At 41.3% G+C, this 15,182-nt stretch overlaps 1 protein-coding gene across 1 annotated transcript; it reads right to left on the bottom strand.

Annotated features, from left to right (window-relative positions):
• Positions 1 to 618: 618 nt before the first annotated feature.
• On the bottom strand, positions 619 to 15,138 carry RND3 (Rho family GTPase 3). The gene is made up of 5 exons (XM_085308777.1): positions 14,829 to 15,138; positions 14,645 to 14,732; positions 7,499 to 7,608; positions 5,991 to 6,125; positions 619 to 2,696 (listed from the first exon to the last, which is right to left on the bottom strand). The coding sequence occupies exons 1-5, from the start codon at positions 14,976 to 14,978 to the stop codon at positions 2,445 to 2,447; spliced, it is 735 nt and encodes a 244-aa protein (XP_085164903.1). The 5' UTR covers positions 14,979 to 15,138; the 3' UTR covers positions 619 to 2,444.
• Positions 15,139 to 15,182: the final 44 nt, after the last annotated feature.

A 15,182-nucleotide genomic window follows, 5' to 3' on the forward strand; every position in this document is an offset into this window, starting at 1 on the left:
AAGACAAGCAACTGCTAGGACTTGGTAATGACTTCAGGAACAGAGCGAACACACGTGCCCCAGTAGACCCAGGCTTGCCCCAATTTTGCTGGGCAGCAGCACATTGGCCGTGCTCAGGATCTCACCGTCTAGGCCTCCCTGAGGGCCTGAAGTATGCAACACAGCGCTCACATATCAGCACTCCTCTTTCAAGGGTCATAGCAACCATGTTGTCACATGGCGGCAGAAAATATGCACGTCTGTTGGTGAGAAAGGCCTGCCTTTAATTCAGAGCGCGCRGTAACGAATGGCTCGCAGGAACAATGTACGCGAGACCTTTCAGAAAGCAGCATTCAATGCTTTGGAGGCTAAAGAAAGCCACAATTCACTTGTTTGCTTGCTCCAGTTTCTCCAGCCTCTAATTTTTGTGAAATGCAGCTCAGATAAGCCCACCACACTGCATGCTTTTATAAATGGCAAAAAAACACCAAAAAGCTCTTGCAAGAGTCAGAGAGACTGATTTCTATTCAAATCACATTCAAATTCCAAGCTAAGCCTGGCCTACGGTTCTGTACAATTACGTCCACAAAACACACAAGTAACAATGAACTAACGCACAAAAGCCATTTACACTACAAGTCAATTACATTTTTTTTATTCAAAGAAAAAAAAGGTATTTTAATAAATACTGCAGAAACATTAACCAAACATACAAAGTGACTTCAACAATAAAAAAAGTAATGAATGTCCTGTTTTATAACAGTTATAACTTATTTTCTTTTCACAATATTTAAATACAGAAAGCACTTACCAGCTATTTTGTAATACTGTCCTAAGCGCACGGTTGCATCAATCAAAAGCTTATTAATGGTGGTAAAAATGTCTTTTTGTGGGTAATAACTGGAATAGTTTTTCTTCTTTTAGCAGATGAAACAAAGTGCTGGCAACACATGGAGCTGAGTATTAACTACGGTAATCCTTTACCTTTGCACAAGTCAACATGAACACAGCTTTAATACTTCAAAAATGAAGCATCATCATTGGAAATAATGCTTGTTCTCAACAAGCTATAGCCACACTGGTTCCAGCTTACAGTATTCTTTGAGAGAAGCCATGAAGTGATGTTGGTCAGTAAACAGTTGCAAACTATTTTAAAGGYTGATTTATATAACAATAGCAATCAGTAAGCTAAAAAGAACTTGACTTATCTGGTTCACTGAAGTTATGCTTAATGATCATTGTCTGGATATGTATATATTAATCTTAAAGACGAAATGCAGTATCCAGTTTCCACCGGGGACCCCTTAAGGCGTCACAGTTCTGCAGACTCCATTTTCTCACAGTGCTCACTGTGAGCAAATGAAATCTGTAACAAGAGACAGTTGTCCCAAATAATCATATGAGAGTGTATAGCATACAAGCTAACCTGGCTCTGCCGGCTCATTTGCAGATTCTTGGGTTTTTTTTAAACATAATTGCAGAGAACCGTATCACAGAACAGCACTTCTCCCCAGCATTTTCAGAGGGATAGATCTTGGGAACTGCTGGACTCTTCAAGGCATAACAGAAGCAGGAATCTCAGGGCTTTCCCAGACGGGCAATAAGGCTTAATGAATTACTTTTTAGAACTAAGGATCATTTGTAATCATAGCTCTTTAGCACCTTTCATTCGATAATTGAACCTATATTGACATACCCATACAGTACACCAGAACTTGGGATCATTTCCATTTTAAATTACAATCTCAAAAAGGAATGGAAAGTCAAGAGTCCTGTAACAGGCAGGCAGCTTGCCCCCACATATCAGTTTGACCTGTTGTGAGGGCACCTATAATACTGGGAAGTCTCAAACGGTCATGTTTTTCACCATCTTGTTCAAGTTTAGATTGTGCTGCCATCTCAGCAAACAAACAAACAAACTCAAAACTTCTCACATACAGTGTTTTCCTCTACATGACCCACRGGCCTTCATATAATTTCCATTTTAATGATGAGCTACTAGAAAATTATATCATATCCTTTGGAAAACTATAAGTCACAGGGAGAGCCTTCTAATGGGGAGGGCATAGTAAAGTCTGTTTAAAGAAAGTAAATTATTATTTTCTCAAAATCAAACTGATAGCATCCAGGAGTAGGGCATTAACAAAAAACAAACACACTGTCAAGGACATCTCTTCTTTGTGGTGCTATTTTTCCATTCACCCTCTTTTCTTAGCACATTCAAATATTTTCCTTTTTTGGCATTTTCTTCCATGTACCATTTCTTGATGCCACCTCATTTAGAGCTATTTCTTCTCACTGCTTGGTCTACATGCTCAGTTCCTAAGTACAGTCTCAAAGAACAGGTGAAGAGTCTTCTTTAAAGCACTGGCGTAAGCCTTCATTATATACCATGTGGCCGTGCACTTCATTGAGCCTTCACCTCTCCCCAAAAGACTCTTCCTCCTTAAAATCATCTAGGTCCTTCACATCACAGTGCAACTCTTTGCTTTGTCCTTTCGCAAATCTGTAGCCACTGTAGAAAGTTCTGGCCTGCCAGGCATATGTGAAATTCGCTTCGTTGCCCTCTGTGATTTGTTTCTTTTAACATTTTTATTTGTTTTATTCACGCACGCCAAGGTGGCAACATGAAAAATGTCTCTGACACTGTTTTCTGACTGTAAGGCTGAGCATTCAATATACGTTGCTGCTCCAATCTGTTTGGCCATATTCGCACCCTAAGGGAAAAGAAAAAAAAAACACACAATCAATACCAAGCTTCCATACAGAGCCAAAGTAAACCCCAGAATTGCTCTTCAGCACTGTTTTCATACATGATGTTTTGAGAAAACCAAAGCTGAAACACCAGTGCAACAGCCAGCAACTCATTTTGCAAAATAAACAGAGCTTTGGTTCCAAGATGTATTATACAAATATTCAGGCATTATTCCCTGTGAGGGAAAACACAATYTGAAAGGGAGACGATAAGCTTAGTGACCTGAAAATAGCTGCAGAACCCTGAAGAATATTTAGTAGGGCCTTTCTGCAATTACACTCATATGCCTTACTTGCACTGGTGAAGCACGTGCTCACTGCAAAAGGTGYAGACTTAGCAGCTTCCAGATTTAAGCCTCATATTTCCAGAGAGAAAGGGTATTTTGACTCCTTTATAGGCTACTCAATATGCCTTTGTCCTGGAAGGTAAGTCCCTGTTACATTTTGGTGAGTAGGGAGAGGATTTATAAGGGAAGAAGTGTTGAGTTTTGGGTCAGTCACATGAACTTGCTATTAGGGGAAGGGGAGAAATGGGGAGCGGTTACCTAAGCCCTTCTTTTGCAATTTGAAGTGCTTTAGAAACCAGAATACAGAGATTTGTTCCAGCAGTAGAAGAAAAGTGATCAAGCCACTTTGACAGATAACAATTCAGTATCCTGTGCTGGATTTTACTACAGGAAGATGATACAACATTGTTTGGAGAAATAAAAATGAATCATTTTAATGAACTTTTACTTCTGAGGAACAAGAGTACAGAAGTCTTCCTTGTGAGTTACTAAATCCAACCACAATCTTGATGGGCCGCTCCTAATGTAGCCACGTACATGAGAAGGACAAACAGAGCACTAAAGTCACCCCAATCCCTCCTCTTTGCTCCCAGCTGTTACAGCCAGGCTGATGGCTGTTATCTATTTGGACCACGTCTTCATTATGTACTGTTTACACTGCAGTGATCCAGTCAGCAGTCATTCTCTTATCAGTAGTAAGCATGATCCATTGATAAATCAGTATAGTTTCTAGGACCAAGCCCTCTCCCCTGTTAAATACCTTAACTCCTACTACCTGAGATAAATCTACATGTTACTATGTCAGAGTGTTTACTCAGGTGTAGCTCACTGGAAGCTGGCTAGCTAGCATATCTGGAAACAGGGTGTCACCCAAGAACTGAATTTATCCTCCAAGTACTTCCTCATGAAATTAAGCAAAATGGGAAAACCCCTGAAGTCTGATCCCATGTTGACTTAGCAAGGCAAGGGAATATAGGAGTAAATTGTGTATCTTGACCCCAGAAGACTTAGCATTGAAGATCCTGAGAAAGTGAGAGGGGAAAAAAAATCCCACACATTTCTCTCCCCAGCCACATCTCACAGCAGCAGTAAGTCTGTTCTGATATTAAAATGGAATACAATCAGACTAGATATTCTCAGGAAAGTTTTGACCCATTTAAACAGGGAGGAAGAGAGTAGTGCTAATGTTATGGGAACATTTACAAAATTTATAATTTAGATTGGTTTTAATCACAACATGAACCATTTCCAATAGCTTTGGCATTTAGCTTTCATGCTAGAACAGACTATGTAATTAAGCAAATGAGATCAGGGAGACTTAGCCCCTTTAATACTCTACTGCTAAATTCTGCAGTGAAGCGGTCTTGTCTAGAACTAGCGCACAACACACAACCAGGTTGTTTTATGGCACTGCTGGGCATTAGCAACAGCAAGAACATAGAATCACTGCTAAGCTTTCATTTTGTGTGAAGTGCAAATGAAATTGTGCAAGTTTGTGGAAGTAAGGTCCTCACTGTATCACGTACAATTTTCCCTTTGCTGTTCAGCCAATTGGTGTACACAGTTCCTAGTCGCTTGTCTCCAGCCAACTCCTGTTCCAAAGGAGTACAGGCTAAGCTGTGACATCAGATGATGTGAACCTCCAATTCTTAGTGTCAGAAGGCATTTGTTGGTGGACTTTTAATCACTCTTTATGGAAAAGAATCAGATTTAGTCATGTTACAGAAGTACTGTAAATAGGTTTAACRTATGAGCTTCAGATTAGGTATGTCAAGTGGCAGACAAGATTTCTCTTTAGATTTCCAAAGGTCTAATATCTCCCCAAATTAGTATGGAAAACTGCACCTCCAATGCTGAACATGAGAATACATCAGAATAAGCCACCACTTTTGTATAACCAAGACTGCATCTTCTGCAATAAGCAGGATTTAAAGAAAACTGCTGAATTCTTTAACACTGGTAAGAAAATATGGCATCTTAGTTTCGAAGAGTATTATCTGAAATTGGAGAGATGCTTATACCAAGTTTAAGCACAGCAAAAAGTTAATGAAACAAGCCTAAGTCACRACCATGAAACAGTTCATGTTATATTTTAATTAAGATACTCAGTTTATAGCATCTCAGCACTTTCAAACATGCTGCAGGAGGYTGTATTATTAGTGTAATTACATGTTAGGAGCTGTTGGGTTGGAAAACCTGAGGCTTTGGCAGAAGACATCAAAACCTGTTTGATATTGTAGGTATCATTTTCACTCTTATACMCTGTAGGATATCTGAAACCACCACTGTGATTCAGCTGCAACAGAGGACACACATGTGAGTAATAAGGGGAAATTTCTCTGGATGGTCTGATTCCTTTCCCTTTCACCTCAGTTTATTTCCTCTCATCTGCCCTATGTCTGGCTCCAACTTTCTAACTTCCCCAGCAGCACAGGACTTCTGATTGAGGAAGCTTATTGGATTTGCTGCCACCTTCAGAGGGAGCCAAGTTTAAGAAGATATTTTCAAGGAATGGGATTTTAAAGGAGTTAAAGGAGATTACATACAGCACTTGTCATGCTAAAGTTGCATATACAACATTAAAATTTGTCTTGAGTTTAGGTTTGATAACTAATGTCACATCAATTGTTTTAGCTTCTCCACAGAGTCAGAAGTGGCAACTTAAGTTTCTACATGATGATTGAAGTCTCTTTGCAGCCAGTGAGGCTTTAAGTGAACTGAATGGAAACCTATGATGCTTAAAGCACACTTCATAGCACTACATGRTTGTTTACTGCATCCAGCCTACAAGCAGGCTTTGCCTTTACTCATCATAGCTTCCAAGTTCACCTCTGACAACTCCTGGGTAACATAGTATTTGTCTTCTTGGACGTATCCACGCTAAAAGGGAGGGAGAAAATGCTCGAAGATGAATGCAATGACAGCAGTCTTACTCTCACCTTCAAGTACAGCAAATGACACAACACTTACCTGATCGTAGGACACTGGGGTCTGCCTGTGATTGGAAAGTTCTACTAGTGTGCTCACATCTGTGCGCAGATCCGACTTGCAACCAACCAGAAGCATTTTGGTGTTAGGGCAAAACTCCTGTATTTCACCTTTCCACTGTAAAATTAAAGGTTGTTACTATACTGGAATCATTAAGTGTTTAGATTTATTAGACAAGCAATGGAAACAGGAAGTTGGATAAGTCATGCAATTTTATGTGGAAACACTAAGTTTAACATAACCAATGGATGTTTAGCTTGAAGCTAAGCTCTAAACGCACTAGCACCAGCAGTACCTAGTCAAGGATGAAGTCTCAATCCTATACACTCATTAGTTCCATTAACTTACTAACCAAAAGAGAATGAATGAGATCATATTTACCCACTGAGTAAAGACTTGTAGGTATGCCGCTCCCCACAGGCAGTAAACAACTGGCCATAGCCATATATGGACAGGAAGCAATGGCACCTGGTGTCATTATAGTCACAGTTCCCTCAATTGAGCTACATACAGAAGCATGTCAGCTATGAGAAAATATTGCTGTATTGGCTCTCAGCTACATTCTAACACCTAAAAATACATTAACTACACCTRAACATCTCACAGGTTCTCAGTAATAAGCCACTCAAACAGAAAACTGATATTCTTTGCATCCCTCCCCACCCATACTAGTTGCCTTTCTAGTTTTCTCGCAGTAACCAATTCTACAGCTTAACTACTTATGCCTACAAGCCTCCAGAAGTTAAGATAATCTTTAGCATTTTATGTAAAATATTCAGAGCACTACATGCTACTATAATGCCACTGAATCAGGAATCACAGAAAACAGAAGCCTCAGGTCATTGAACTTCAAAGGCAACACTGCAGAATTAATGTCATGCCCAGTGACTTAGCAGAATGTAAGACCCCTTCGTGATCACGAAGCTTGACTCTCCAACTAGAGTGTTTTAACTCAAGTCATAATCAGGCACCAACTCCTGTATCACTGAGCATCTGAAAAGATCCAACTTTGGTGTGGGGTTATATTGCTGCAGTATAGTCTTACCGATGTCTTCCAACATCATTTGCTCCTGGCTCCTTCTAAGGCATAACAAAGTCATGTCATAGGTCTATACATTTAGCAGATGTTAACTGCATCTTTGAAATATAAAGTTTTTCAGTCCTGTTATATGACTAAAGCTTTGGAGACAACTTCTTGCTGTATCCAGCCTAGTATATTATCCTTAAGTACTCACTGGTGTTTACGGGCAGAGGAACAACAATTTTGTTTCACATCTAAAGGCTGTACCAGGCATTTTGTTTTCAGTTAACTTTCATTCCTTTCAAATGAAGAACTTGTGTTCTATCAGTGCAAAACAGTCTCATCTGGTTCCATTAAGACAGAAAAACATACTGAGGTTTTCGATGTAGGAAACAGTATCACTGTCCAGAGTTTTAGAGGCAGGCTACTTATAAACAGAGCTGTACTCAAATGTTTCTCAAGCACTTGCCTTTTTTAGTACACTGTCAAGAGTTTCTGGACGACTAATGTCGAAACAAATCAAGACAGCATCAGAATCCGGGTAAGACAGTGGACGGACATTGTCATAGTAAGGGGACCCTGCAGGGAAATAAAACAAGATCAGTTTTATGAATGTCTGTAGAAAAACTAAAAAACAAGTTTTATTCAGAAAGTTTGTTAAAAAGCTTCACTGAAGCCTTTACTAGCAGTCAGCTATCATTTTTTCTTCAAGAATATACTCAGTATTCCCACRAAATATTTTAGTTGCTCATTTCCCCACTTTTTTGTTCCAGCAACAGATCGCATAAAGATGGATGGCACTCGAGCAATTTGTCTCCCACTGAAAGTTTGCAGTGCTCCCCAATGACCAGGAAAGGGTAATTAGGTAAGAGCAGGTTTAAGACTCAGCATTACTCTGTAGGAATTTGACTTGAGAGAAAGAAATCTTAAAATCCTCTTCCCCCTCATGCCCTAAGCTTCCTCAAAGTAAGTTTGTCAAAGTTCTGACATTAATTGCACTTTCCAAGTGTTTTACAGCAGGCAATTTGATAAATAAAGAGAAGGTCAGACTCAAGTTGAATTTCTTTAGTCTACAGAACTATTAAGATATTTTCCCTTAAGTTCTAAAATAAAGCAGTTCTGATTTTTCTAATATTTAAAACAAGTTCTAAGCACAAAAGCATCTTTAGTTGTCATGGCTACCAGCAATTTTGGAAGACTGGTTAGAATTAAGGAACTTTCTAGTATTCCCAATAGAAAAGGATTCCAATCCTGTAGGCATGCCTGAGCAAGCATACAGACTAATTTGTACACCAATATATAGGCTTTCAGTAAACTTTAACATATAGTCCATAAAACAACTTTTGATCAATGAAAGATCACAAGCTACTTTCATCTCAAGGAACACAAGCATTGCTTTGCGCAGACTTAACTTCCAGCACTGTTAAGTATGCTGATTTTCTACGAAGTGCAGAATTACAGTGTCTGCAAACTCAGAGATCTTATTTCTAAGATCTGTTGAACTCTGAGGAAGATTTGGGGAAAGCTTTCCTTTTATAAACAGTTCCCATCACAACCAGCATTCAGTTTGGCCCAAAACCTGTGAAGTTTCACTTTCCCAGTAAAAACATTCCTTACTCAGAAGGATAGTTAAACCGTGGTCCAATGGTAGAAAGGCTCTGACTTTGAAATGCATGTCTGTATCTTAAAAACAGCATTGTTAACCATATATTTTGTCTTTTATAGACCTAAAATATGGCATAGAGTATATGTAACAGGAAGACAGCTTTCAAAAAAAAACAGAAGAGAGTTTTGGGGCTATCATCTAATTATATCACCAATTTTCTTCAACYTATCTAAAACTAATTGTCTGCAAGGTCTCTGAGGCTAAATAGATTAACTGGATTAGAGAAATTCCTCAAGTTTYTAAATGACAGACAGCTCATGCTGTTGCACAGAGCAGAAGGGAATGGTGTGAATGTATCACAGATGACTTCAGTTGGGCAGCTTATGTTAGGAGGAAGGAGTAAAGAATCCCAGGAATGTTGTTTTTGAAGTGAAGAGTAACACATGGSGAATGAAGCATTACCAAACTAGGTAGCAGAAGGTAGTTTGTTAGACTGACATTTATGAAGATCAGATTTGAATAAAATAGTCTTGTTCAGAGGCARCTTTCAAAAACTGCTTTTCAGAAACTGTTAGTTGTCTTCAATAGTAAATAGCATGTTAGTAAGTCATCTAAGCAAACTGACCTGGCTAGTTGAATATTCAGTCTTCTAGGCCAAGCTCTGCTTGCAGTTCCGTCAACTAACATGCTTTCACTGAATTATTCTCCAGTTATCTCCAGCACTACTATTATACTGTCAAGAGCCCCAGGGCCAAGTTACTAGCCTGTGGCAGATAAATTGCTGAGGAGGGTGCCCATTAGCCAGCCACCCATACCACTCTGCAGTGGCATCAAGCTGGTGCAAGGACAAGCTCRAGAACAAGCACCCGTTCAGTGCTCCAGCAGGTCTGAGCACCACGGCTGCTTTGCAATGCTCAGGCAAGTAAGGGCAGGATTAGCTCCTTGTCTTGAAGATCATTATTGTTAGGCCAAATAGTTGCTGGTTAAAAAGGAGTCTCAAAGCCTCACCCAGAAACTAATTCCTTAGACACATACCTAACTTCTCACTCACCAGTGTTCAAGGACAACACACCATATATGTCCATAAGCATGTATTTATGTATACATACAGTCACCAGCTTCAGCCTAGGCTCCACTTACTATTCAGCTGTAGCTGTGTTTTAAGGGGTTTTTAAGATTTTCCTTCTGAATCTCTCATTAAAAGCTCTGAACACTAGAAGGACTATGCATAAAAGAACACTCAACTATTTTCTTCTGAACAGTGTCACTTAAGAGTTCTGACTACACTATCAACAAGATATTTGCTGGTCACATTCAAAAGCAGCAACCACCTTTATTATTACACAAAGAGCAGCTGTAGACTTTACTCTGAATCCATTCAATACAGCATTTCATTATTTTACCCAGAGAAATCCTCAGAACCTCGGAATCTTAGGAATGAGACTCAAGTCTAAACAGACAATGTGAACACAGCCCAGTATCACTCTGTTCAGTCTCTCAAGTGAGCCTGCAGATTTGAAGCCATGCCAGCCCACAAGAACACGAGGAGAATGCACAGCTACAGCTATGGTATGCCTGGAAAAATAAGCCTGTTTGACAAAAATGCATTTGATTCTGGTCTTACAAGATAAAASACAGACAACTTGAGTAATTTCTATTTTACCAAGGAATTGGATGATAATGACAGTCCATCCTATTCTGTTCAGAAACATATTCCAATTGCCTCAAATTTCTTACCTGCTTGTCAGTTTAAGTTATTTAAACCTAAATAATCTAAGCATTTTAATAGTGGTCTACCTCTAAGTCCTCTGTTTCTAGAGTGTGTGAAATGTAAGAAGCTCGGCTTCTAAAGTGAATTATAAGCCCTGCTCAGAAGTATGCTTGGCTCTGGAATAGAGAAGACTAAGCTTAAGCTCAAAGTGTTACTAGTTTAAACAGCAACAGAACTATTCATAGTTAAAGTTAAGCCTTTTTTTTTGCTGGCTTAATACTACTTGAAGCCATTAGATCATTGAGCACTGAAGCCCTCTTTGCCTGCAAGTTGCAAAGCCACCACAAACTACCCCAAAAGAGGTGACTCAGCCCCACATTCCTCACAAGCTAAACCCAGGCAAGCTCCTCCCTGCATTGAACTGCTCACACCACACCAAGCAACCAGATATTTGTTTGGAGCCTTCTGGACTCCAGTCAGCCAGATGAAGAGCAGATGAGCAGCAGTATTATCTCACTCCCAAATCCTTGGGCTTACTAATTACCAGCTACACAGAAAGTATATCAAACACTGCAATGGCAACTTTAAGTAGCTTATTCACCACTGATGGCCTTTCCCTTTCCAAACTCCCTCTTGATTTTTTTTGTTTATTAACTAGCACAATGCCTCCTCTCCAAGAACAGGAGCTTTACAATAATTGTAGAATTTTCTACATTTAGATTTGTAGATCTAATAGGACTACTAGTAGGTCATCTAACAGTTACAATTGTCAATCCTATTTCTCTCTGCCCCCAGAAGAGAAACTGAAGATAACAGTTATTATCACGAAGGAATAAGTCAATGCGATTTAATACAACCAGCTTATAAACAAACTCAATGGCAACAGAAAAATTGGTATTTCCCTTGTGATGCTTACTGTCAGAGAACTAAAAGAAAAAAAAAAGTAACTTGAAATCTTATGTTAGATATTTTGAAAGATTTCGGTAAGAACTTTGTAATTAACACTACTTACATAGTCACTGAATGCACTGTGTGCATTCAAATCACAGTAAAGCTAATTTGGTTTAAAGCTCAAAGGCCCTTCTGGATTTAATTATATGCTAATCCCCAGCAGTGTTTAAGTATTCCTGGCCCTGTCGAGTTGTTTTTTTTTTTTTCATTAGAACACCCAGTACAATGCCCACAGTTTGACCAATAAAAACCCTGAAATATACTGTTAGGCAGCTGTCTGTCTAGTTAGTTAATAGCATCTAATTTCTATGCCAGTCTTTGTTGAGCTAGTAAGAAAGATACTATCCAAGAAGCACTCACTTCTAATGGAAGTGGACAAAAACTTGATGAGTGCACATTAAACCATGTCTATCTTTGTAGACTTAAAGATGTCTAATACATAGTGCCCATGAAATCCCATGGATCACAAGCTTCTTTAGCCTGAAGAAACTTCTTGCAAATATTCTACCTAACAAAATAAACATGCAGCTGCCAAACAGCTGAAGACTGCCATTCTGTATTACCAGAGTGGAATAATTTATAATAGAGTTATTGCAACCAGACATTCCTGCTTTGAATAAAGGGTTGGTAGTCCAAAAAAACCAATTGAAATTCAAATTGGCAAGTGCTATCCTTAGTGCTGTGGCTAATTTGAATCCTTATAATGACTTGCTGAACTAGACAGCACCAGAATAGTTGGATAATGAATCTTCCCATTCCACTCATGTCTTGTCCCATATTTTTGTTGATTTACTCGAGATACAATAGAAGCTTCCCAACAAGTTTACAGCTAGCTTTAARAGTTTCTATAAAGATCAACTCCATGATGCCCTGTATTTTGTAGTTGAAGTCCTCCAGTAAATACCACATTACACAAGCATGTATTTTATGTGTAAACAAAAACCATGACAGCAGTGAAGCCCGTTTCCAACTCTGATGTGAGAATTATTTTACTAAGGCTATCAACTTTTTCCTCATTTCCTGAAAATGGCAGTATCTTGCAATTAAACTTAGCTAAACAGCATCTTTTTATTTTAAGATACACAGAAGTATCCCAAATGACACAGCACTTGTCTGTGTTGCAATGGGGATTAATAGCAAAATACTAACAGAAGTTAAGTCTTATTCTGGACTTAATTAGACCTTTCCCTGCTTTTGAAGTCATTAGGACATTTACTGTAGTTCATCCAAACACTAGGATGAAGACTAGGACAGATCTGAAAAAAACAAAAAAGTATTAGTAAGAATTTAAGATAATGCTAAACTGCTATCTTCTGTTGTCTCTTATCTGGTGATTTGATTTTGTACCTGCTTCGTAAGTTTGTTGCAACATTTCTTCTTATAGTCAGCCAGAACTGCTGTTTACAAAGCAACACTTGATCTGCACAACCCCACAGTCAGAGGAACTGCTGTTCAGTACCACTTTAGGCAAGACCAAGCATTTGATCTTCCAAACATTTCCTCTTCTAGTTTCAGATTGCAGACAAATTAGCTTCTCAATCTTAAGCCTGACTCAGTCAAGTTCTGTTACTTCCACAATGGGCCTCAAAACACTACACACATGCAAAGACTAGCAGGTGTTTCTTCTTCCAATGTTACTTGAAACACTACAAAAACATTTCACACAAGGGTGTCCCTAGCCTGTTTCTTCTTTTACATACAGATTCCAAGTCTCTGCACATCAGAGGACTTAACCTGCAAGTATGTTGTATTTTAACAGCCAAAGGTGTTTTCCGGAGTAACTGTAACTAGTTTTTTCAAATGTTACTTTGTAGTTTGTTACACTGAGCCCCATAATCAGGATGAAAGCTTAGTTCAGATACATTCTAGAAGTCTAGCTTGGCATGAGATGAAGAAAGAGTCAGTTAAAAACTAYGCTGATACAGAATGTGGGCAAAGACACTGCCTTTTCCCAGTAAGTGTTGCAAGAATTTGGAATCATTTCCAGAACAGAAAAAGGAAAGCCAACTCACATCCTAGACTTCACGAGTGGATACAGGTTTGATTTCTGGTAAGAGGGCCAGTTTCACATTTAGAAGAAACTCCTGGGCTCAAATTCAACAGTAACATAAGCCAGCCGCAAAACCARTATTTAAACCTGCTATAAGAAAGGACTTGCACATCCTGTCAAATTCCCTCACCTTTTCCTCCAGTCACTTCTGGAGTTAGTGGCAGTTCACGTCCTACCTCCAACCACCTCTCCCAGCACACTTAGTTCTCTAACTGCAGAAACTCACTGGCCACTGCCACCTCCCTCCAGCACTGGAGCTGGTGAAATTCAGGAACACATCCTTGTTCCCCTGACAGCAAGCCTAGTCCAATTATCAAGTAGTGCAAAATCCAGAGGTGCTACCAGCTTAACAGGAGATCCAGCCACAGAGCTGCAGTCCAAGATTCTCTCCACAACCAGACAAAGCAGCTCAACCTTCRCAGTCATCTTAGTAGGTGAAACAACCTAGGAAATTAAATCTACTATCATTAAATCAGGCATCTGAGCTGTTGTTTTGTGAAATGGCCACTGAAGGCACAATCTTAAGAGCAAAGCAAGACTCCAAGCAAGCTCTTCTGATGTTATCATGAAGATCATTCTCGCTGCAGCCTCGGGAGGCCAGAAATGCCTGCTGACCTCCCAGTCCTTTTGCTGCTCTAAAGCCTCCCAGTCAGGGCAAGGAAGAGTGCTGTATTTTGTGGCTTTAAAGAAAAGCCTACAAGAAACTACTGACTCCATTTAACATTACATAAACACATCTCACCACCCTCTGCTAAGGGAAGAAAGGACTGGTACTCATGGAGGACCAGATCTGATGGCCCCTTCAGGCCAAGCAAGGGGGGAAGCCACAGGCCACTACTGCRTGTACCTAGAGAGCTATGGGGTTTGTCTGCACCTTTCCTCTCCCCAACTCACAGAAGTCGAATAGGTGGTTAAGAGTATGTGTTTTAACGTGTTAAACGGAAACAGATGCAGCTGCCCTTCACACCTGAAGGCATCCCACGGCGGTGGCAGCAGGAGCTCCCAGGGTGACCTGCCGCCCCCCAAGCCGCCGGGGGGCAGGGTGGGGGGCAGAGCAGCGCGGGGCGAGGGCGCGACCCGCCGAAGCTCCCCCGGCCTCCTCGCGGCTCCCGCTCCGCCGCTCGCCTCAGGGGCGGCGACAGCGGCGACCGCCGGGGCAAGATGGCGCCCCCGCGGGGAGCACCTGCCGCCCCGCCGGACGGAACCGGTCTGGGGCGGCGGGGTCCGGTCCGGCCCGGCTGCGTCACGGCGGCGCCCGGCCCGGCTGGGGGAGGGGGGGGGCGGGTTAGGAGCTCACCCGAGGTGTCCCAGAGGCTGAGCTCGATGCGCTGCGCGTCGATCTCGAAGCTGGCCGTGTAGTTCTCAAACACCGTCGGGACGTAGCTCTGCGGGGAGGCGACACACAGCGTTACCGCGGGCTGCGGACACGCACACGGGCACACGCGCGCGCGCACGTACACACACACACCGGCCCCACGCACCTCGGGGAAGCAGTCCTTGGCGAAGACGTGGAGCAGCGCCGTCTTCCCGCACTGGCTGTCCCCCACCACCACGATCTTGCACTTCACGTTCTGGTTAGGATCCATGACCGCCTTGCTGGATAATTTCTGGCTCGCTCTTCTTTCCTTCATTGAGGTCGCCTTAGTCCCGCGGGCAGGAAGGCAGAAGGAAAAAATAAAACYAAAACAAAAAAAAATCTCGTTGGTCCCCCCGCCCCGAAAAAAACCCGCCGGCGGAGGTGGCCGTGGCCGGACCGCGGGACCCGCCGCCGCTCCCGCCGCCGCGCCGGTCCCGCGCACACTGCTTTGTCCCCCCGCCGCCCGCCCGCTTTTATA

Source organism: Rhea americana, unplaced genomic scaffold (genome assembly GCF_003343005.1).
Source record: "Rhea americana isolate MKP2758 unplaced genomic scaffold, rheAme1 scaffold_105, whole genome shotgun sequence".
Lineage (NCBI taxonomy): Eukaryota > Metazoa > Chordata > Aves > Rheiformes > Rheidae > Rhea > Rhea americana.